We start from the raw sequence: 23,833 nt of genomic DNA, 5'->3' as shown, positions 1-23,833 counted from the left end.
CATTCCGCTGGGAATCATTGAGGAAGGCAGCTACGAGAAGGATGTCCTATTTTACGTCAATATCGGCGAACCCATCATTGCACCAGGTACATATATGTTTGCTATTTGCTTACTTTCAATAATCATATCATCAATATACACACTTATGTATACATATACATACATCCATGCATATATTTATATGTATGCTCCTGCAAGTGCCTCCTTGAGAATCTAGCTTATATACTCTATGAATAAATAACATTGTATATGTACTATAACAATAATAACCATCTAAATAACTGCTTCTTTGAGAAACTGAGTACCAATCCGAGCAGTCAACCAATCAATCCGAAAATCGAACGACCCAGCATCATAAGAACCCAAGCACTTACATAGCTCCACGATCCTTCTCACTACTCGCATACCCAATATTATTCCCATGTTGTCGCTGCTTTACGCCGAGGTAGTAGTCAGCGCTCCCAAATACATATAGTTCACCTTTTTTAAAGCAACATACCACTACTCCTTACCCGCCTGCCGGCTTCAAGCGACAATTCAATAGCGTGCGCGAGCGTGTGTTAGTGTGTCGTTTACACATACGTGCATACATATACGAACCTATGCATTCATTCATTTGTTCTCCTTTGTGCGTAATATTCTGCATAAATCCCTAGTCGAATTGCTCATTATTTTTTTTGCATTTATATTAAGTAAAAGATTTTTTTTTTAAATAAGAAGGAGCTACTACGAAATTTTGCATAAATATTTATCATTGGAATATATTGTAGCAAAATCCAACTGTACCGTGAAATCTAAATCTACTTTCTCTTTTTTCCTTTCATCATTTTTCATTTGTATCTTTTTTCTCTACTATTTACTATTTATGTATCGATATTCCTTTGCGTGCGCCCACACACAAATACACACATACAGCCAACGCAGCTCCAACAATGAATTTCAGTAAAGTCCACCACAAGTTTATTCTTTTTTTCGTTTTTTGTATACATACAAGTAGACGTATATGTACATGTGATATAGTGCAAAATATTTTCCAAATTAGTTAATCTATTCAAACCTCAAACCATTGAAATACAAAAAGAAAACAAAACCGCTGCAGTCTCAATAATTAAGAGATTACTTTCGAAATTGCAATGAAACAAAAAAAATAATTAGTTTAAAAATTTTTAAATAGCAAAGCGTTTAAAATTCATGCATTAATTTTCCCGCAGAAATGATGCAGCATGACCGCCGCAATAAATGCAAATTTGTATAAAAAATAACAACAGTAGCGCAATCACAAAGCCGCTGTCATACGCGCGCCTAGTGTTCGTTCGTATGCTTTTAGTTGCGTATACGCTCCGTCAGGCCCGTTGGCATAATAAATTCATGCATATGTTGTTTGTGCACTCGCAAATGTAAATGAAAACGCGAAATGCCAGCTATAGAGTTTGAGAGCCAAAAAAGTGCAACTCTACTCAATTAAAGCGCAAATATTTTTCTGTTTGCTTTTGTTTTTTTCTTTCCTTTTTGATTTTTGTACTGCAAATGCTTGCAATGTAAATGTGGTGTATTTTTAAGCACTTTTCTACACTTGATTTTTTGGCATTTTGTGAGTAAAGTGTATTTATTTAATTTTTTAACCTTTTTACCTTTTGATTTATTGCATTGCGCTTCGTTTTTTAGCGTGAATACTTTATTTGATTTCGATATATATTCAGTTGCGAAATTTTACAAATCTCATCCCACATTGGTCTATCCATTATTTTACGCTTTTTTTTAGTTCAAGTGTTAGTTAGTGAACTAACTGTTGTTTAAAGCATCTCCTCTAGTACATTTATTATTGTGATTGTGTGTATTTTCAGCTGAAAATGCGCTGCTGCGTAGATCCCCTTTAGTGCTATCCTAAGCAGCAAAATCTAAAAAGTGTTACTTTTTGGGTAAAACAAAAAGTTGAATAGCCACAACCCTCACAATGTTAATCAAAAATAATCATATCAATTTTAAAACCGTTCCATAGAAAAATACGCATGAAATACGTACGAAACGTAATTTGTTAGTAAGTTAGCTCACTTTGGTTGACATGTAGTTTGCAGACTTACGCAAAAACACTTAAGCTTAGTATCTACTTAAGTATTTCAATTTGCCCAAATTTCAATTACAAAGCACACATATCAGTATAAACTTGAAGAGCACAAAATGGGGAAATGTCCACAAAAAATATTTATTTAATGCCAACCAATTAAAGTCAAAAGTAAAGAAAACTCCAACTACCCCTTTTGTAAAATATTTTTTTATTTTATCCATAAAATCCTTTGAGTCAGCCCTTTCGTTTTAATCGTCAAAGAAACTTATCATATCATTTTGTCATATTTTTTCAAATATTTTCTTGATTCTCCAGTTTTTCCCATAAATGTTTCTTTTCCTCTCGCATCCTCTTCATCCTTTGACCTCATAAAAGCTAGTTCTCAGCCTCATATTAGCATATAAAGTAGAGCTGTAAAAGTATGCCAATGTACTCGAGTATTATAATTTTGTTCACTTAAGTAAAGTGCAGTGCTGTTTATCAGAAGCAGAAGTAAACAAAATACGCATAAACACAGGTATACTAAAATTTTCAGAACGATGGAAACATGGCTGAACTATCTTTTACTGTCGCTATTACAAAAAAAAATTAAGTTAAAACTTAAAATTATGTCAATTATGAATTATAGGTCACAGTTTCAAGTCGCTTAAGTCACTGGTAATAATCGATCCACCAACTAGGTTAGCACTAATAATCCACTATTGGAAATATCGAAAAGAACGCAGCTTTAAAATGAGCCAAACAATCGATACCACAACTGGCAATCTCTCGACTCGCGTTGTGGCGAATTTTTCATAAACGAATGATTCCATGTCAAGTGGTCTAAGTTGGACCTATACTTCAAGTTGAATCAATACTTCTAAAAATTGGCTGGAATGTAATTTTGGAAAAAGTTTTATAATTCTTATTCGAAAGACTTATTCGATTTAACAATTTTGGTATCCTTAGTCCTGGATAAGTTCTATTACAAGTTAAGTCCGTTATAGATATGACTTTATAATACTTTTTTTAATGAAGCTAGTCTCATTTAATCATGTAAATATTAAAAACGAAAATTTTAATTTTCACTCGAAAGAGTCACCATTTACTTTTATACAGCCTTGAAACGACTAGGCCATTCCGCTATTGCAGCACGCTAGGTTTCCATGGACATTGACGTCGCTGCTCGAACCAAAGATTATTTGAGACTCTCCAAATTTCTGTGGGTCTTCGACAGGCCATGTTCTCCAATTCCGACCACAAACTGTAGTCCAATGGATTCAGATCTGGACTTCCAGACGACCAATCTTCTGCGGATATGAACCAAGAAATTTTGTTTTTTAGCGACTTGCTGGAAGATGCCAGCAGTGAAGAGTGTACTGCTCAACATCTTCACCCTTCTTAAAATTTTGTAAATGATGAAAATCTTTATTTTTGCCTTTACGCGCTTCAGTGCTTGTCTGTTTGTATTATATACTGCAACGGTCTAGTTCTCAAATGTCAAATATGATTGATGTGCAACGTCATTTGCCAAAAATTATAACTCTTCTTATAGGTTGACCAATTTTGCGCCACCTTGCATAAAACCAAAATAAAATGCTTTACAACACTCGTCTCTCTATCTAATACTCACAGCTCGTATTTGTGTACAACTCTATATTACGTTTTATGAGAATACCTTGGGTAGAAGTCTAATAGTGCAGGTGGAAAATAGTGCAGCGATCATAAGCGTGGTAATAATTAATACTTTCAAACTTTCCGTCACACACTTTCTTAAAATATTTAGATTAAAAAAATTAATACAAATAAATAGTCTTTTACAGCTCTATTCCTTAGAAATAAAAAAAAACCTCCCTTGGCACAAAAACCAATATTTTATAATTAGAATATTATTTCATAAATACCATTCGTATGTAGATACGTATATGCAAATATGTCATACAAATTCTCATTGATAAGATCATTAAACAAAACTTAAAAGAAAAATTATTCCTCCTACCCCTTTATTATTCATTATCCACGCAGATAATAGCATTAAAACGGAAGCACTTAAGTTTCTTAACAAGTTTCTCGGTATGTAACAAACAATTTTACTTCTTCTTCTTCTTGTACTACTTTTTTTACAATTCTACTGTCATACATATAAGTATTTATACAATTATAAAGGCCCATTGGTAAATAATATTTCTACTTCAAAAACTTTTATTATAATAAGCAGATACTGGAATTGAATTGAGTTCTATGTAAAAAGTCATTTTTGTCGTGTTAACAAATTTGTTTCAAATAACTTTTCGTGTGCTAAGAAAAAAAACGTGTTAAGGCTTGTCCACAATGCTCTCATCATTTGTAATTGAATATTTTTGTTTGTGTTTAAGTGTTTTTGTTATACTAATTAACTAGCAGCTTCAACAAGTGGTAACATACATACACACATGAAATTACATCATAACATAGTTAAAAATACAGTGGAGTGCACGAAAAAAATTTCGAAATAAAAAACACAAAATTTTAATAAAAGTACATACACCTCGTACAAGTATAGGGTTATTCAATAGGTGCGCTTCAACTTTTTTCCGATAGGCAGGGCGAAGGACGCAATATTTTTTATTTTTCGCTTGTCATTTGTAAACTTCATTAGTATACATTTCATCATGGAACGCTACACACTTGAGCAACGATTGCAAATCGTGCAAATTTTTTATGAAAATAATCGTTCTGTTGCTGCTACTTTAAGAGCATTACGGCCATTTTACGGTCCATTTAACAAGCCGTCCCGTTTTGGGGTTATGTGAAGTCATTGGTCTACAGTAACAAGCCGGCGACGATTTGTGAGCTCAGAGCCAATATTGAACGCGAAATTGCTGAAACTTCGGCCGATTTATGCAAAAGAGTGGTCGAAAATTGGGTTCAACGATTGGACTTTGTAAAACGTGCACGCGGTGGTCATGCAAAAGAAATCGAATTTCATACTTAAATGTATATGTTCAAACTCGATAATAAAAAAAAAATTAGCTAAAAAAGTCAAACCGTTTGTGTTTTATTCAAAAAAGTTCAAAAGTTGAAGCGCTCTTACTGAAAAACCCTATACATATAGTACACCTTCAAAATAATAGGAGCGCGACGAACGAAGCGTTAACAATTTTTTTATTTTTTGTATTTGCATTTTGTTTTATATATTTTTACAAAAGTATAGCGTGCATTCGGCAAAAACAATTTATATATGTAATACATATATTTTAACTCTGGGTGGAACCTGGGGTCAAGCAAAGTTTTATTGAAGCCGTTACGGGTCTTAAGAAATTGGTTAACATTATTCGAACTACTATTGGAGCGCCTAATGTCGGCATCTGTAAAACGTCGCCAAGAAAGGATAGCCCTGCAGACTTTGCCGGCATCTTTGCGCAATGTGTCCAATCAAACCGTTTGCTCGATGGGGAGTTCATTGGTCTATTCTAATGGGTCACTATGAGAAATTAAATGCGGCCACCAGATCCCTAAGATTTTGCGCAGGCAGAAGTTGACAAAAGTTTGCAGCTTCCGAGTCAACACAGATGTGAGCGCCTAGGATTCTCAACCATATAGCAGCTCGGATTTTACATTGGACAATATTCGACAGCAAAAACCGTAAAAACCACAAGAATTTAAGAAATATTTAAAAATTCTCATCAAACCTTTCAACTCACTAATTTTTAGAACACTTAAGGTATGCAGTTTTGTAGCTCATTAAATTTTGGTATAATAAAGTGTAAGTTTGAAGTGGCTCAAATATCCCGTTGATTTCTGGCAATTTTTTTTCGCATACAAAGTAAAGCATTTTTGCCATATAAAATACTACCAAACAAATGCCCAGCACCTCAAAGAAAAAAATTCTCAAATATCAACTAAAATTTTGACACACTTGAAACTTGTGCTTTCGATTTTAGTATAATAAAGTGTAAGTTTCAAGTTGCCCAACAATCGCGTTGAATTTTGGCAATTTGTGTTGCTATGTTGTCAATTTTCTTCCATATAAAGCACAGCTGGAAGAAAATGTACCTCAGCGAAAAAAAAAATTGTCAAAAATTAACGAACATTTTGGACACGTGAAACTTACGCTTTCAATTTTAGTATAATAAAATGTAAATTTAAATTTGTCCAACAATCGAGTTGATTTTTGAAAATTTGTTTTGCTATGTTGTCAATTTTCTTTCATATAAAGCACGTGCTCGGAAGCCTTTTGTATGGAATAAAATGCTCAGAAAATGCATACTGAAATTGAATGGGCTATAAAACTGTATACCCAGAATTTTTCTAAAGATTCTAAATAAAAAGTTGCAAATTTTAATATATGTTTATTTTAATGTATTTTTTAATTAATTTAATTAAATTTTTCAAATTTTGAGAGTCTTACAAAGTTTGGCACTTTATTTTTAAAAACACATAAACAAACTGTCTACAATATTAAAAAAAATAGTTAAAACTTGTTAGTTCGCCGCGCTTCTATTATTGTGAACACAGGTGTATATATAAATGATTTCTTCCGAAAATGGTCAACATATATTCTGCTATATTTTTACACTATGCAAATATTTCAGTCATCGTAAATAATATTTTCACATAAATATTACAAATACATATGTAATATAATATATTTTTCCACATGCCATTAGAATTCATATAATCAAACTTACCTGCTATTATTTTCTATACTATAATTTAATGCAATAATTTTTGCTCAAAATAACGATTCTAATTTTTTTAAGAACTAATCAGAGGTTTTTAAACTTTTTTGAAAATTTTTAATATATTTTTATAAAAACAAAAATATTTTCCCTTGAAAAATACACATTTAAATTATTAGGCATCTATATTTAAGGTTTTCAAATTCAGTAATCACCTAAAATATTTCTATCAAAATAAACGCTTTACTATTCACTTAAAGTATTATTTCCCGCTTTTGCCTATGCTTGCTTGAATAGCACCTAACCGCTACGTGATCTCACTTGCTAAAAACAAAGTAATCTTAGTAATAATACTTCGTGAATAATTTTATTATATTTCATTTTTTTAGCTCCAACAGACAATTGCTTTTACTTAAATTTTTCTTTTTTTACGAATAACATCTGTATGTGTAAAAAAACATTATTTTTTATAACAACAACAATTGCCTAAATATCCAATTAAATATTATATAAAATTAATTTACTGAATTTTCGCAAACACCTGTTTGATATATTTGAAAAAGAAATGATATATTAATGTATATATTGTTTCATACCTAGTATTTTTTTTTATTCTCGTTTTCCTAAGAAAACAGCTAAATGGGACACTGAATTTTTTTTTTTTGTAAAAAATGAATCAGATCTTAAATCCTTTTACCTTTCGGCAGAAGGGAAGAAATCAATGAAATAAAAGATTTATTTCAGTTTTTTATTGTAAAAATTTAATAATTTTCGAAGAGGTATGAGGAAATAGAGAAATGGTAAAACTAATCTTAAATAAAAATCTTAAGAAAATACATAATATAAAATATTTATTGTAAATTGCACTAGTCGTCGAGGCATCGAATTTACGAGTGACTGATAGACAGTAAGGTCGATTTTTGCCCATTATTTTATTTATTTATTTATTTATTTATTACGTCCAAGACTCACTGTGAAATTCTTCGGCAAAATTCAACAAAACTTTATCCAAGACCTCTACGTAGCTTTCTACGTTCATCTTAAGCTAAATACAAAGTGAAGTCCAAAATAAACAAGACTGAGCTAAAATAAAAACGACAGGAGCTTTGTTCTGATAGCTTCGAGTTTATTTATTCAAAATATTCCCCTCTGGCCTCAATACACTGTTTTGTGTGATCTAAAAGTTTTTCGAAAAAGTGTTTCAGGTCATTGGCCGGAATGTCCTTCAGGATATCGGTACAAGCATTTTACATGGCCTCTACGGACGCAAAACGTCTTCCTTTCATGGCCAAATGCAATTTTTCGAATAGGTAGACAGGGAGCCACATCAGGCGAATACGAGGAGCGATTGATGGTTAAAATGCGATTTCTAGTCAAAAAATCAGTCACAAGAGTGGATCGATGAGATGGTGCATTATGATGCAATAAGCGCCAGCTTCCTCCTTCGCGGTATTCAGGGCAAATTCGATGAATGCGATGCAACAAACGCTTCAAAATGCCAAGATAGAAAATTGCATTGACGGTTTGGCCCATTGGCACTAACTTCTTGTGGACAATTCTCTTTGAATCGTAAAAACAAATGAGCATAGACTTACTTGTTGACTTCTCCAAACGCGATTTTTCGGGTGGTGGCTCGTCTAGGGCCTTTCATTCGGTACTTTGACGCTTAGTTTCAGGTTCATGTTGGAAACACCCTGTTTTATCACCAGTTACAATGTTGTAAAGGAAGTTCTCGTCTTTTCTTGCCTCTTTAAGGTAGTAGTCTGGTAACTTATTTTGAAAATTTCGAATTTCGGTAATATACTGTACAAATTTTAGACCGAAATTCGAGCAAAACAACGTTTTTCCGGATGGCCGTCGTGAAAACAAATTTTCTATCTAACGGATTGAGCTGAAATTTAGATATGTTTTTCTACACATCAATAGTTCTGGCGGGTAGTAGATTTAATTTATTTCGTCCCTAACTTTCCATTTTTTAGTCCGATTTCCACTTTAAAAAAAGGCAATTTTCTTACGAAGTCCGCTATTTTGTTATTTTTTGTCAAAATCATTTGATCTTACTACCCGCCAGAACGACAAGCACACTGATTAATAAGCAATTTGTTTTTTCTGTTTCAGATGACCACAAGTGAGGAAATCACGCCGGCCAGCCACTGTACCTCTTTTTTTTGCCGCTTGCTGCAGTGTACAAATATAGTATCAAAACATAAAAAAAAAAAAAAAAATTTTTTGTACACCTTCTGATACCTTTAATAACATATCAGAAAATCAAACCGATTGAATTTTATTTTCCCTTCCAAAAAATGTCCCAAACATGGCCTCAAAAAACGTGTAAGTTACCAGACTACCACTTTAATGAGATCTTTCAAATGTTGAATTCTGAGCCATTTTTGGTCCTCAGTAAACCTGCGCAGACCTTTCGTAAGCCCAAATGATCAGTTAAAATGCGATAAATCGATGTTTTATAGATATTCAATTTCGATTCCATGAATTTCAATGATGATTTCGGTTCATTTTTGATAAATTTACGAAAATTTCAATGGAGTTTTCGGTGATTACGGTTCATTGTCATTTATGTCCTCACAACCATCTCTGAAACGTATAAACCACTCATGAACTCTGGCACGAGAATGAAAATCATCCCCATAAACTTTTTTCATCAACCCAAATGTTTCGGTAAACATTTTACCGATTTAAAAACAAAATTAGCTATTAGTTCTTTGTTCGAAACTCGTTTTTGTACCGATGACACAAATATACTGACACTATAGACGCAATAACTTCAGTTCCACTGAATCGAATGCCACCAAGCTTTCACTGGAAGTCAGCTAGAGATGTAACTTCCAACACACAAACTCGTTAAAAAGGTGGCGCCATCAAAAATATTTTTATAACGCCAGCCTCGTTTATTTTGGACTTCACTGTGTAAAACAAATTGCGGTCTTGCTACGGTAGCTAAAAGCACTATCATAAGAAAGCCACAGTGGAAGTTTCGGTAATGAGGCGTTTGTTTTGAAAACCATTAGGGCCATTGGGCTTTTATTTCTAAAAGTGATGGATTGTGATTTTTTATCCCGGAACTTATGACTGTCGGCGAATTCGAGTCCAGCTGCTTTGTGGCGTAGTACAAGCTTCGGTTTAACTAGTATATTTTGATATTTTAAATTCGATGTATTTTTCCCTTCGTAGTATTGCGGGAAAGTTAAATTGTATAATTTGGTTAGGGCTGTTGATTTATTTACAGCCTACCGTTTTAAATCTCCCTTCCACTTGCCGTTAATCTTGGGCTTCGGACCAGTTCTTTAAATTTTTCCATATCCATCAGGAGTTTTCAAAAAGTTGTGGCTGGTATTTTTATTTCACTCAAAGCTAGAATATTAGCGCGCTCCTCTGTAAAAATCTGCGTTACGCTTGACATAGTGTCCCAAAAAGTTAATTTCTCGTACGAAAATTATTTATTTGCTATTGGAAACTACTCAACTTACTCAAGGAATCTTTTAAATTGTGAAATTTGTATAAAAATATCACGGAATTACCTCAACAAATAAAATCGAAATGAAAGCACTATTTCCTTCAACAAAGTCAGGTTTCAAGCAACGCTCCACCTTTACGTTTGGAAGCAAAAGAAAAAATTATTTAAAACTACCGCTAGTTCGTGCACACATTTAAATGAAATACAAGGCAGCTGGAAAAACTATTTTAGAATAAAAATTATGAAGTTGGTTTGTCCCATACAATATTTAATATAATATAATATTTCTTATACTCAATGGATTCAATAAATGTATAGTCACCACCATAAACTCTGATGGCTTCACATCTTCGAGTCATATTTAATGTTAATTTCTGCGCAAGTTGTGAATTTAAGCGATACCAAATCAGCCGAATTTGTCTTGATAATTGGTTCCATATTTGCTTTCCTTTGAGTTTTTGCTTAGCTATTGCCCAAATATTTTCAATAGGGTTGGTATCAAGCGACTATGAAGACCAATCAAACACTTCAATCCCATTTTGCTGTTTCCACTCTACACATCCTCGGCTCCGTTGCTTGGGATCGTTGTCTGCTTGTAAAACCGAAGGTTGGTTAGTTCTTCCAAATATTTTCGCAGCTGGCGGTAATAATACTTTTTGGTAAATTTTACTCATCAAAACTGCCACAAATAAACGGTCCAATACTTTTGCGGAGAAATAGCCTCAAATATGAGCCCTAACTCGATTCGTAACAGTTCGTCGTCGATTGTCAGCAATACACCAGGACCGACGTATGCAACTATTCGCCCAAGAGGAAGATTAATAATATAAGTGAATATCACGTTTGCCGAATTCCCTTCTGTAAATTGTTTTTATTATAATCTGGTAGATAATTTCATGACATTTATTTTTTGAATACGATATCCGGCATATGTTCGCCGGGGCTACGAGTTACATGGTCCATTCGATCAGTCTACTGAACAGAAATGTCAACACAGTTTGTCATTCTAAGCTGTCAAGCCATAGTTATCGATAACTTTCATACAGTTAAAAAAATCACCCGGTACTATTAAGAGACATTATAGAGGTTGCATAGGTTTCTTAATACTTGTTATTTTATGGTTGTATGCATAATTTTTTTGTGCCATATGTAGGAATGCATGTATGTCAATGCATACATACACCAATACTAAAGCATACATGCTTACATATACCAATACTAATGCATACGTGCATACATATATACGATGACTGGAAGATTGTTTCATTAATTACATAAATACATACACACATGTGTGTTATATGTACGTAAATCGATGGTGCTCTGCGGTAACAACACAACTCAAATTATAAAAATGTTCAGTACAGGCAATTAATGTTTTAGCGTTTCATAATTTCGCAATCATTTTGTCGGGAAAGTTTGTGAACTTTCAAATTCTGACTGCTTTATAAAGATTTTATCAACGCAATCTCCTATGTAATTTAAATATAAGCCATTTTGAGTTGTGTCGCTATTGCCGTGCAAATCGAAATGTGCTCGATAAATTGATTGTGTATCGATTGGTAAAGTGTGAGCGTTGCGATTTTTGTTTCGTTTCGTGGATTCTATATATATTTTTGTTTACTTCAAAAGAAATTGCGCTTTTTTGTATCTTAAATTTTTTTTTAATATATATGTATATACATATGTAAATATGTAATTATAAAAAATTAAAAAAGAAATTATACAGTATTTTGTGACGCACAATTCTTGCGTCAAATTTTTGTGACTAATTTTTTAAGCAGTAAATTTCAAATAAAAAAGTAAATAAAACAAAATGTTTCATGTGATTTATAAAGTGATGCGATTACTTGGCAAATGGATTCGTGTTACCTAAATGTCGAAAGCATGTAAATGTGATGTTTTACAAAAGAGCGTTACGCAAGCATTTATTTTCTTTTTCTTTTAAAATTGCTGTATCATAAATTTTTTTCGGTCACCTTCGTCGATTTGTGAACGCCTTCATTTGCGTAACGCTGTAAAATGGCTATTACTCAAACAACTTACGACAACTATAAATTTCCTTAACTATGCTCAACAATGATGACACCTCGAACTATTTATTATCACCATTATTTTTGTCGACCACAACAACAACAAATGACATCATGCCAACGTTACTTGAAAACAAAATGCAAACAAAAAAAATATCCAATTTATTTACATACAAACATATTACCTCATCCGGCTTCTGTGGCTTCTAACGCTGCTGCTTCTTCTTCCTTCTCGCTTGCCACAAAAAATCGTATTTGACAAACTACTGCAACTTTGTAAACAAAATGTAAATGTATTGATTTCATATATTTATCGATTTAAAAAATGTGTAAATAAAAAATCGCAATTATATAAAAAAACAACAATCAACAAAACTGCAACGCAATCCTCCTACACATGTACAAATGAAAATCGAAAAAAAAAATTCCAACGAACCGTACAATTCTTACCACTGTACTCTATTTGATTCGAATTGCACTTGACTTGTACAATCTAAACTTCATAAAAATTTTGTAAGTAAATTTCATACAATACGACTTTCGTAGTTTAACCAACAACCACAATTTGCAATTAAAATGTTTTGATTATTTTTTTCCCCGCCTAATTTGTTGGTGTTTATTTGTGTTTCCCAATCTAATGAGGCTTAAAGAAGTAAAATTTTGTTTCATGTGATGTGCACTAAGCATAAATTAAAAACGAATAATGTATAGCTGAAGTGCCTTGGAAAATGTTCGTGATTACTAGTCTCAGCGAAAACGAATGTGTATGAATGTATGAATGTATAGTTGATGTGGTCTAAAATATCAAAAACCGCTAAAAAATAATTTAATGAATAATAAATAAATATTAAAATAAATTAAAAACAAAAACGAAAAATCATTAAAAAACGGAAAATTTAATTTGCTCAACTTTAGTTTTACGTGAAAAATTCACAGATTTTATTTTAATGACACTAACAATTTGCAGCTTTTCAAATAATCCTCGCTTCTCGCCAACTGCTTCTGATGTTTGCTCCCTTGCTAAGTGTTATTGTAATTTACAAACAATTGACAATTTTTAGAGTTAAATTTTAATTTAGCTTCCTCCAGGGACATAATTCCAAATTACGCCTTGATCGAGAAGTTCCCGGAAGGTAAAGTTAGGTATATCTGGCTGATCTGAATAGATCTCACATAGACCACAAGGGTCCGTAATGTTACGAGTGTTGTTGGAGTCGTGTTAAATATACGAGTAGTTCGTGATACATGTCTTGGCGACTTATATTAAATACTTTAAACTCTTGTCAGCAGCATCCTTCAGAGAAGAAAAGTATACTGATCCTAAGCAGTTGTAACGAGTTCTTCTTAGAGCAGGGCAGTGGCAAAGAAGGTGTTCTAACGTACCCCTTTCTTCTTCGCATATGTTATACTCGTCGTTCTGGACCAATCCCATTTTAACTGCGTTATATGGAGTGAGACAATGTCCCGTCAATACTCCAACCAATATTTTACATTTTGCCCTTGGGTACTATAGAATAAAGTGGGTTGCTTTCGAAGCTTTATTTTGGCAATCCTGTGGGAGTTCGAGGCTTCTCATATAGACTGTGGCTCCAGAGTTAGTTCTTTGACTAGTTACGTCACGTCGACGCACTCATCCTAAGTAAGCAGATGCTGCCTTAGTAAGCTCGTCAACTCTCTCATTTCCCTCTATTATTTTGTGCCCCCTTACCCAGTAAATTGTGACGTGTCTATACCAGCAAAGCTCGTCCATTTTGGATATACGGTTTGCAGCATTCCGAGATAACCGTTACAGCCATTATTGCTTTAAAAGCAGCTTTACTATCGATATCGATGTTTGTGCGAGTGTCGAGGGCAGTAAATTCCGACGCTAATTCAGTTGCTTGGTTACAGCATAGATCTCAGCTTGAAATATACTACAGCGATTAGGATACCTGTAAGAAAATTCCCGGAATATGTTCAGAATATTTCAAAACATAATTTTATATCTCAAAAGTGACATTATCACTTTCAAAGTACTCCTCATCAACAGAACACCCCAATATGTCAGCGTTTTATCCAGCTCTCGAGATATTTTCGGTATAGTCAACAAAGCCGTCATCGATTTTTCCATTACTTCCTTTCGGCTGTTAAAACACGTTACCCGTAGTGGTTTTATAGCGCGATCAAGCAGAAAAAAATCGCAGGAAACCACATCAAGTGAATTCCATAGATGATATTTGTTTCGTTCTTCGTCAAAAATTCACGGATAATGATGGTACTGTGCGACGTTGCGCTATAATGGTGGAAAATCCACACATTTTTATCCACAAATCATTTCTTTTTTGAGGAATTGCTTCACGTAAATGTCTCACAATATCCAAATAATAGTCTTTAGTAACAGTCTGCCCATCTGGCGAAAATTCGTGGTGTATAATCGCTTTCTTTCTTGACTGAAAAAACCTTGGTTTTTTTTTTGGTCTGGGTTCATCCGGAGCTGGAGCTCTCCACTCAGTCGCCTGAAGTCTGGATTGCGTGTCATACTAATAAACCTACGTCTCGTCTCCAGTAATGATGCGTTTGATGCAAGTTACCCATTGTTACGTGAGATTCAGGTTCTTGGGGACCAACTTTGCAGCAACACGGAGCAAACACAAATCAATAACTAAAATATCCTGAATAGACCCATAAGCAATGTTCAAGTCATCTACCAGCTCGCTTATGCATAATTTACGATTACTGATCGACGGCCTGCCACTACATTTGTTATCCTCGATAGACTCAATGGGTTCACGATATCTTCGGAAGCAAACTCTAAGAGACTGTTTTTCTCATAGCAGTAGAAATTCTCTCTCTCCGACCAAAAATCAGATTCAGAACTATTACCAGTTGCGCTTCCTTACTGCTTCGCACTGATGGTAACCTGCCCTTCGCTGCCTAAAGACTTAAGTATAAAACCCCCAAAATTCCAGCATTACAACTGGTGAAGAAAATCGTTTTAAAATCATACAAAAAATCTGCATTCAGCGTATCTCAAGCCCACTGATATTGCCGTCGAAATTGGTCGAGGGGTGCCAAGTTTTAAATATGATTTGTATATGATTGCCAGACCACAGTGACATCGCAGAACACTGCATGACTGTGTCGGGGGTGGAGGTCTTAAGCAGTTGAGCCACGAGTCAACTCAGCGAGCGCTTGGCGAAAATATTAACATAAAGGCCATCTGGCCGCGAGTTAATCAGAAGCGGGCGAAGAATATTCTGGAGCGAACAAAGCCACATCTTCCATTAGTAGAGGACATCATCTCAGAATTTACTTTAATATGGACTTGCTCGCGCAAGGCTCAGATTTAAGCATTTTGGCTTTCATTCAGTTGCCTACGTAATTTCTTCATCTGCATGCAGCATATTACTTTCCGTAGTTCCTTATTAGTCCCCATTCTTCCCTATCTTCTTTACTTTCCTATTTTGAGCTATTTGCAAATGGTGTTACAATGGGAAGTTTCTATGCTCGATTGACGTAAGTTTGGCTCCGTCCTGCTCTTTTGGGGGCGTTGTTTAGCTTAAACTAACCTCATCTAGGTTCTTAATATGCTACACCTCCTTCTGTTTTCACCTGTAAAAACCTCTGCAACTGATAATTGGTATTTTGTAGAGCTCTCGAGCCTGAGCAAATGAGCAACGAGTACTTGCACACCTGTTCAATGCTTCGGGGCTTCACAAATTATTTAAACCCAGTACGTCGTTGGAAAAATAAACCTATCAGCACCGGTTGAAATTTAAAATTGAAAAATTTTTTTAGCTGCTTAAATTGTCCAAAAGCTCGAAATTTTCAAACCAACAGCAGCAGTTGAGCAATGAACGAGTTTCGAGCGAATATCGCACTGCTCGATACCGGGGTATCTTCTCGAGCTCTAGTATTTTGTGGAATACCTGATTGCGGGCTAGATTCGCAAAAGCTGTTTCTCCCGCTTCAATTTTTTGTGTGAATGTCTGAATCTTATCTATTCACCAAAAACCATCAGTTTACTCCTTGTGGTATAGATCCAATCCTTTTTTGCTTTGAGTAATTTTATTGCAGAAATGTTTACTAGAACTGGATATACAGGGTGACAAAAATTAACGGAGGCAAAGGTTTGTTGACAAAATTTAGTTATAGGGGCAAAATTTAAGAAAACAGTATACAGGAATTGCAATAGCATTAGGGATTACTCATTTCTGTTTGATCCGGCTTCAAAGTGGCTCCCCTTGGCACCAACTCAGAGCCTCAAACGTTTGGTGAAATTTTCCACGAGACGCCGCAGATCCCATTTTCAACGAAGTGATTGCTTTAACGAGTCCAAATTTTCAGGACCTTCACATAAGCCCTGGCCTCCGAAATTAGGCAAATGCTAGAACCCATGAAATTCGTTTCTGTTGAGTATGGAGGCCACTCTGCACTTGTGATAGCATCCGATGCCATCCATCAACCTACGAGCTAAGTTTCCTCCGCGTAATGTCTTCCCTTTCGATTTTCCACAAATTTTTAATTAATTTAAAAAAAATATAATTTTTACAATTTATAATTTCATACAATTTAAGTTTTACTATTTTTATATTCACTTTATTCTAATTAATTTCAATGCTCCGCATTGAATATATTTGAAGTACTACTCGTCAGAATAAAAGAAAAATAAATAAATAAATAAGAGTTATATATTTTGTTTAGTGAGTAAGTGTTTTGAGCATGCAATCCAATTATGGCCTCAAATGTTGTCAAATTTTTTTTATGTTAAACGTGCAACTTGCCAATGCTCCAACTTTACTTGCTGCTACTCTCCTGCACGAACTACTCTCCAGCTCCAGCCCATAGCCACACTTTGTCTCTTTGCATGACTGTGTGTATTTGCTTACGGTATTTGTCTGCTATGTAATTAAATATATTGAACATGATGCACAATGTGCATTCTTATACGTGCATGTGTATGTGTAGACGTAGAATGCCATGTTGCATGCTCTGAAGTGTAAGTACCCACTACTAAATTCTATTTTGAGCCATTTATTGTTTGTTGTTGTTTTATATTGTGCTAAAATCTGCTATATTTGTATATACGTGTATTTATCTATCAGCTGCATCGGCTTTTCGTGTTCGCTTTCCGCCCGCCAATATTGCAACAAGTCAATCAAAAGCGATGAACTTGTTGACTTCTCTTCAATGTTTGTCTTTGTATTGTCTTTTTTATTGTTGTGATTTCATGTTTACCAAATCGTTGTCACATTCTTGAAAACAAAACAAGAAATAACTTTCTGTTAACATAAAAAAATAAACATAACATTTTTTAATAGGGGTATTCACAAGCGCTTGCTGAATTCGTCATATTTACTGATAAAAAAAAACTGTACGCAAAATAATTATTTTTTAACTAATTTTTTATTATACAAATATTTTAAAAATAAAAGAAAAAAAACCGAAAAAAGCTGGCACATCAAGTTCGTATGTGAATGGCCCTATTCCTTTATTTCTGTTTTCCGTCTTAATTGTGTAACAATCCTTTTCTTGCATTTACTTACGCCCTTATTATTATAATAAACGACATTTATTGCTATCCACTCTGCTGCACACAATTGATGCTCCTACTCAAACTGCTGTTGCTATTGTTGCCGTTTACTGTTGTTGTTACGGGGATGCCCATAGACGATGAAATGGTAGGACTTATCGAAGCCGCCGAGAAGAAAGCACCGGAAGAACTAACAGAGGAGGATAAAATGGCATTATTGGGTCGTCCCAAATTGGGTGAAGTGGTGCGCGCTGACTTGCGCATCAAGGAGAGCAAAGAATTTAAGGTGAATAAAATTAATTGAGCTCAATAAAACTTCTGTTGCAACGTTTTACTTAATTGAATTTTTCCTCTCAGAACACTGTGGATAAGTTGGTGCAGAGGGCGAATGCGTCACTCCTCATTGGTACTTCGTCCTGGAAGGAACAGTTTGCGGATGCGTTGACAGTAACTGCTGGTAAGATATATTACTATAGTAAATGAGAATTAAGTGAGCAAGAGAGCAAAGCCTTGTACATACCTACAATTAAAGGATATAAATGTCTGTATGTGCATATTTATATTTGTTGAAGTTTCTATGTGCAATTTAATTTAAATTCATTCAAATATGGCGTTAACTATACTAAACAACATCCCCGTATTGTCCAAGTCTTAAATGAACAAAGTGACACTTTTTATGGTAACAATTTCCTGCCAAACTGTAAAGGGTTGAATTCAAGAATTGGGAATCTGCGCACTATCTGTCGGGTAATTACAGTAATTGGGATACTTACATGTGCTAGAATGGGTGCTCTTTACCACCCAGTGTATGAAATGTAAGCCACATCTGCTGAGATTGAAGTTAAAAACGCTTGCCTAACTTTCTGGTAAGAAAAACGGGTTCGCTTAGTAGATCTAAAGATTTTATTGCGATTTTCAGCTAACCTCATACCGAAAAAGGGGTATACAGTATAAGTATTTTCCAAACTAAATATCTTAAGGAATATTACAAGTCATGTATTACGGGTCGAGCGTTCAGGAAAGCAAGAAATTCATATACAAAACCATACCTGCTGATCTGATACACGATTGAATTTAAACATAATGGGATTGCTAGCGTTGGTGTGGTTGAACCACCTTTCAAAGATTAGCATCAGTTAGAAACTACCTTAGCTCCTTTTTTTATCTGCATTATGTGTTTCATGGAAACTTCTTAATAAAAGTACAACAGTCCTTAACCAAGCTTTGTATCCATTCGGACGACATGACCATAGATAACGAAGCCGATGGATCTTTATTCGCTGCACTATGTCTATGTCGCCGTAAAGCTCATACAGCTTATTGTTCCATCACCTACGCTCGCCGTCTCCAACACGCAAAGGTGCAAAAATATTCCGCAGAATCTTTCTCTCAAACACTCCAAAGGACGCCTCATCGGATATTGTCATCGTGCAAGCTTCTGCGTCATATGTTAAGATGGACATGATAAGAGCCTTGTAGAGTGTTACTTTTGTTTGTCAAGAGAGGACTTTACCACCCAATTGCCTACTGAGTCCATAGTAGCATTTGTTGGCAAGAGAGACTCTCCGTTGGTTCCTAGAAAAGCGAAATTTCTTACACAAAAGAATATCTTACTACAGTTCACACAACAGGGGAATCATTAGCAACTAAGAAGATAAAAAGTCTAATCTCGAGAATACATACCCTGGATGAAGACAGGCCTACATACAGACAAGCCTTTATGTATCCATAAATAAAAGTATTAGAATATCAACGCAAATCCCTATGAAAGCAGATTAGAACAAAAAATATTATCATTTAAGTAACGAATTTCTCAGTTAGTCGGTCTACACAGCAAGTATCTCAACTCAGTCAGTTGGCCGAATATTCCAGTAGAGCACTCAAAATACTGTGAGCTTACGTGTCATCGGTCGTAAAATTATATGTGCAAAACAAATGACATAAAACGAGAAGATTGTGTAACGTCTGAATAATTGGTTCAGGAATTAAATTTGTTATTTTTGTAGGTTGGTTTCTCAATGGGAATTTAAATAATTCTATGCAATTTAGATCAGCCGCATTTAATAATCTAATAATCTTCGCTAATAAAAATAGAGATTCGGCTGATACGAGACCAAAAATAGTCATCAGAACTCGGTGCCGATATATCCCACGGTGTATAACCAACTGACTGAGCAATCGGCAATTTTACTACAATGAAATCAAGAGTCTATTAGATTGATATGAAATTAGGGGAAAGTGCTAGTCCTTCTATAGCTAAGAGGACAGGAAGCTGAAGTTTGCCCGCTGTACAACATTGTTACAATGGTAAGCCCAGAGAGCTACAAGAAATACAGCCCATCACTTACTCTGACTGAAACTTTTAGATTTTCCGACTATTCCTGGAGACGAGACACTGCGGATTATGAGTCCTCCCTAACTATTCAAGTACGCAAATGCTCCAACGACCACTAACTGCCAGTAACTGCTGGGTTCTTCTACGTGATTTTAACTAGATAGGTTCTGGGTTCGGTGCCCACCATGAACATGAAACATTAAATGGTAGAAAAAATATATTGAACAGTTTTCATCTCTCGGCAGGCAATGGCAAATGCCCGAGTGCATTTCTACCATGAAAAAGATGCTCTCTAAGGGGCCAGTGCTCATACTCGGACACCAAATGCATGTCGGTCATGAGAAGGAACTCTTAAGGTGTTAGTATTTTACCTTCGCATATTGTGCGAAAAGATCACCCTAATTCTGCCGAGGCTGTAACGACCAAACTACTGCGAAAAATTGTATGTTAATTTCTTATGAAAATTACTCAGCCAGAAGTTTAATGCGAATCAAATCAGTCAAACTGTTGAACTTCCTTCGTCAGATTTCAAATTTACAATTTTAATTTTAATCCCTCAGTACTTTTTAAATAATCACTTTTACGTCTTTCAGGCGATGATGATAGCAATGGCGACGGTGGTGAAGATGATGAACCGTCATCGCCATCATGTTTTGATTACATATTGCATTTCGTAACACTTTTCTGGAAACTTATATTCGCATTCATACCGCCAACAGGTGAGTCGCAACACCAAAAACAAAACGCAGTATGCCACCTGACTCGCAAAGATAGTTTTCCAATTATTTTCAAACTACCTACGTAGTTGTACTTAATTGCATTTCTTCTCTTGTTTAACCATTTCCACACCATCAATTCCATCCAGATATTGCCAACGGTTACGTGTGCTTTGTTGTTTCGATATGTGGCATCGGTATGGTGACAGCACTAATTGGTGATGTGGCATCCCATTTCGGTTGTACGCTCGGCGTTAAGGATGCGGTTACAGCGATTTGTTTTGTAGCGCTCGGCACCAGTTTGCCTGGTAAGTGTTATTGTCTTTCATCCACACACTCACATAAGTACTTACCATAATTGCATGATTGCTTGTCTGTGAATGCATCGGATGTTCGATTTACTCATATATAAAAATACATGTGTGCTCATAATTGTACGATGATTCCGTGATTTCAGATACGTTCGCCAGCAAAGTGGCCGCCATACAGGATAAGACCGCCGATGCGAGTATCGGCAATGTGACGGGTAGTAATGCTGTGAATGTCTTCCTTGGTATTGGCGTGGCGTGGACCATGGCTGCCATATACCATGAATCTCATGGACGCGCCTTCAGGGTGGAGGCGGGCACGTAAGTTAAATGCAATGCATTTGTATGGATTTTCCTGCTATGTATGAGCATGGAAGTGTGGAATCACAGTGGTCGTAAATGAGTGTTTTAATAATATTAAATGCAACAATATTAAAACAATTGACAACTAAAATATGTAGCTGAAATGAGGTCAGCCGCAATGATAGGGACTAAATACTAGACATTAACTGGCTGAGTCAATCAGGCAATACCCTGCTCAGTTGCGCCCGAGCTGTATTTTCAATTCCATTGTGTCTGCATTTCCAACTATACAAATAATCCTTTTTGCATCGAATTGACCCGATTTACACGAGGAGACATCTGGAAGGGAAACATTTTGTTCGGTGGTGAAGGACGGTCGGGGAAGAGAGAAGGGATTTTGTCTCCCGTATTCGGCGACACGCTTTGCTCTTCTTATTCGTATTTCTTATCTTAAGCAATTTTTGACAGTTGCTTCATTCGTTTTCTCCTTTTGTGGAAGAATGTTCTAAGTTACGTGTTGGTTTTCAATCAAACGGAAGATAACAACGATGAAAGTAAAGTAGGTATAATTTAAAATAGTTATGGGACATGTTTATGTTGATTTCTAATTTTTCCCTGCATTTCTAGATACTCAAGTTAATTTTAAGTTAATTATTTACATATGAAGTATTTTTAATTTAATTTTTTTTATTCAAGTATAAGAATTTATAAATATATTTCAATAAAAAAAACAACAAATTATTTATTATTTAACCAGTTTGCATTTTTCATTCATATATTTAAGAAACTGTTGTCGAACGCTCTTTGCTTTACATGTAAGCGCGTGCTAGAATACATCCGAACCAGACGATGCTAAAGTATTAAATGTCAAAATGTCGCGGAAACATTTTTACCCGTGTGAACGCGAATGAAACATCAAAAGAGAATTTCCAGTGTCTCCCTTCCAGATGTCTCCTCGTGTAAATCGGGTCATTGGTTTGCCAGCCATTGCAGCAACTTTCCATAATGAATTTTATTTTTGTTATACATTCTGTGTCGGAAGAAAAGAACCGGTTTTTTTCTTGTAACTTCAAGATATATTTCGTTCTGCTTTTTGCTGCGTAATAGTCCCACTCAAGAGCTACGACGTCAGTCCTAACTCAGGTTAGTGTCGTTCGGAACTTTCCCGTAAACGCAACCAAACCAAAATGAGTGAGAAGTACGGGTAGCATTTCGAGGCGGTATTTTTGTGGAAACAGGAAAATGGCGTCACAGACGTCAAACCCCATTGAAAATGTGAGGGTAATTATGAAAACACATCTTGCCGGAAAGCCATGAATAATCACGGCTCCTTTTTTCTGACACAGCCTGTAACTGCATAAAATACACCACGCCAGCGTAAACCCAACTGTCAAGAGAAGGCAAGCTCTGAATTTGTCTGGAAATGTAAATGTGTGGGCCCCATTGTGCCATTTATATCGTAACGCTTAATATTCATAGAAATAAATATAATATTTTCAGATTTTTATGCTCCGAAAATCTATTCCAGATGTCCTGATTAAAATTATACCACGACCAATTCATCGCGTTTCTTAGCCTTGCTTATATTTTGATTAAACAACTTTTAATATTAATTTTTCTTTCTGCCACAGATTGGCTTTTTCGGTGACACTTTTCCTATCGGGAGCCGTAATTGCCGTTTGTTTGATAATGTATCGGCGAAAGAAATCAATAGGTGGTGAATTAGGAGGTCCTTCACCACAAAAATACATACATAGCGCCATCTTCTTCAGTCTGTGGTTGGTATACTTAATAATGAGCACCTTGGAAGCATACGGAGTCATCCAAGGATTCTAAGGGGCACAAACAGCAGTCAAACAGCATAGATGACTACATACTATTGCATACTTACTTTCTTTTTAAGAGCAAAACACACATACATATACAACATTGTTAAAGGCATGCAAAACATAAACGCCTACACATAAAGCTACATATAATTAAGCTGCATAAATAGAAAACTTGCTCGAGTTATTAAGCAAAAATGGCAAAAAGTTTGCGAACAGCGAAAAGGTGCAAAAAATGTTTTAAAATATGTGAAAGAAAAACCTGTATAAAACGAAAAGTTTGGCCAAAACAAATAATAATAATAACAACAAAACTAATGGAAAACTTTACACGCATTCAAATAGATTAGAGTACTTATACAAACTGCGTAACTATGCTGAAAGTTGATATCTCAGCTAATTAAGTTTACTGTAACTGCCCGAACTCGAGTATATATTTAAATTTTCATTTTTTATTATGTTTTAAAGTTTCTAAAAAATAAAGGAAGAAACAAAAAATGTGCCACAACGCACACTGGCCGGAATCTCTTTTTGTTTTTTTTTTTTGGTTTGCATATTCTAATACAAATTTGGCTTTTTGAAAATCGATATATAATATATGTATATTATTTATGCGAATTGGA

General features: G+C 35.0%; 1 protein-coding gene across 4 annotated transcripts; it reads left to right on the top strand.

Moving 5' to 3' along the window:
• LOC129235448 (sodium/calcium exchanger 1-like) lies at nucleotides 1–23,833 on the top strand. Of its 4 annotated transcripts, XM_054869286.1 has the most exons (8): nucleotides 1–86; nucleotides 4,070–4,117; nucleotides 17,860–18,008; nucleotides 18,080–18,179; nucleotides 20,651–20,776; nucleotides 20,923–21,081; nucleotides 21,231–21,402; nucleotides 23,016–23,833. In XM_054869286.1, exons 3-8 carry the CDS (start codon nucleotides 17,868–17,870, stop codon nucleotides 23,218–23,220), a joined length of 903 nt encoding a protein of 300 aa, XP_054725261.1. In that variant the 5' UTR covers nucleotides 1–86; nucleotides 4,070–4,117; nucleotides 17,860–17,867; the 3' UTR covers nucleotides 23,221–23,833. The 4 variants fall into 4 exon arrangements, with proteins under 4 accessions (XP_054725261.1, XP_054725260.1, XP_054725258.1 ...); XM_054869285.1 differs by lacking the exon at nucleotides 4,070–4,117 and having other exon boundaries at nucleotides 17,875–18,008; XM_054869283.1 differs by lacking the exon at nucleotides 4,070–4,117.

This window comes from Anastrepha obliqua, chromosome 1 (assembly GCF_027943255.1).
Source record: "Anastrepha obliqua isolate idAnaObli1 chromosome 1, idAnaObli1_1.0, whole genome shotgun sequence".
Lineage (NCBI taxonomy): Eukaryota > Metazoa > Arthropoda > Insecta > Diptera > Tephritidae > Anastrepha > Anastrepha obliqua.
Note: the sequence above shows the minus strand (reverse complement) of the source record. Positions and strands in the feature narration are given on the sequence as shown.

Coding starts and splice junctions, on each gene's coding strand:
- LOC129235448 (XM_054869283.1), top strand. CDS start 17,868: ATGGTAGGACTTATCGAAGCCGCCGAGAAGAAAGCACCGGAAGAACTA. Junction 18,009..18,079: donor AGGAGAGCAAAGAATTTAAG/GTGAATAAAATT, acceptor TTTTCCTCTCAG/AACACTGTGGATAAGTTGGT. Junction 20,777..20,922: donor CGCATTCATACCGCCAACAG/GTGAGTCGCAAC, acceptor AATTCCATCCAG/ATATTGCCAACGGTTACGTG.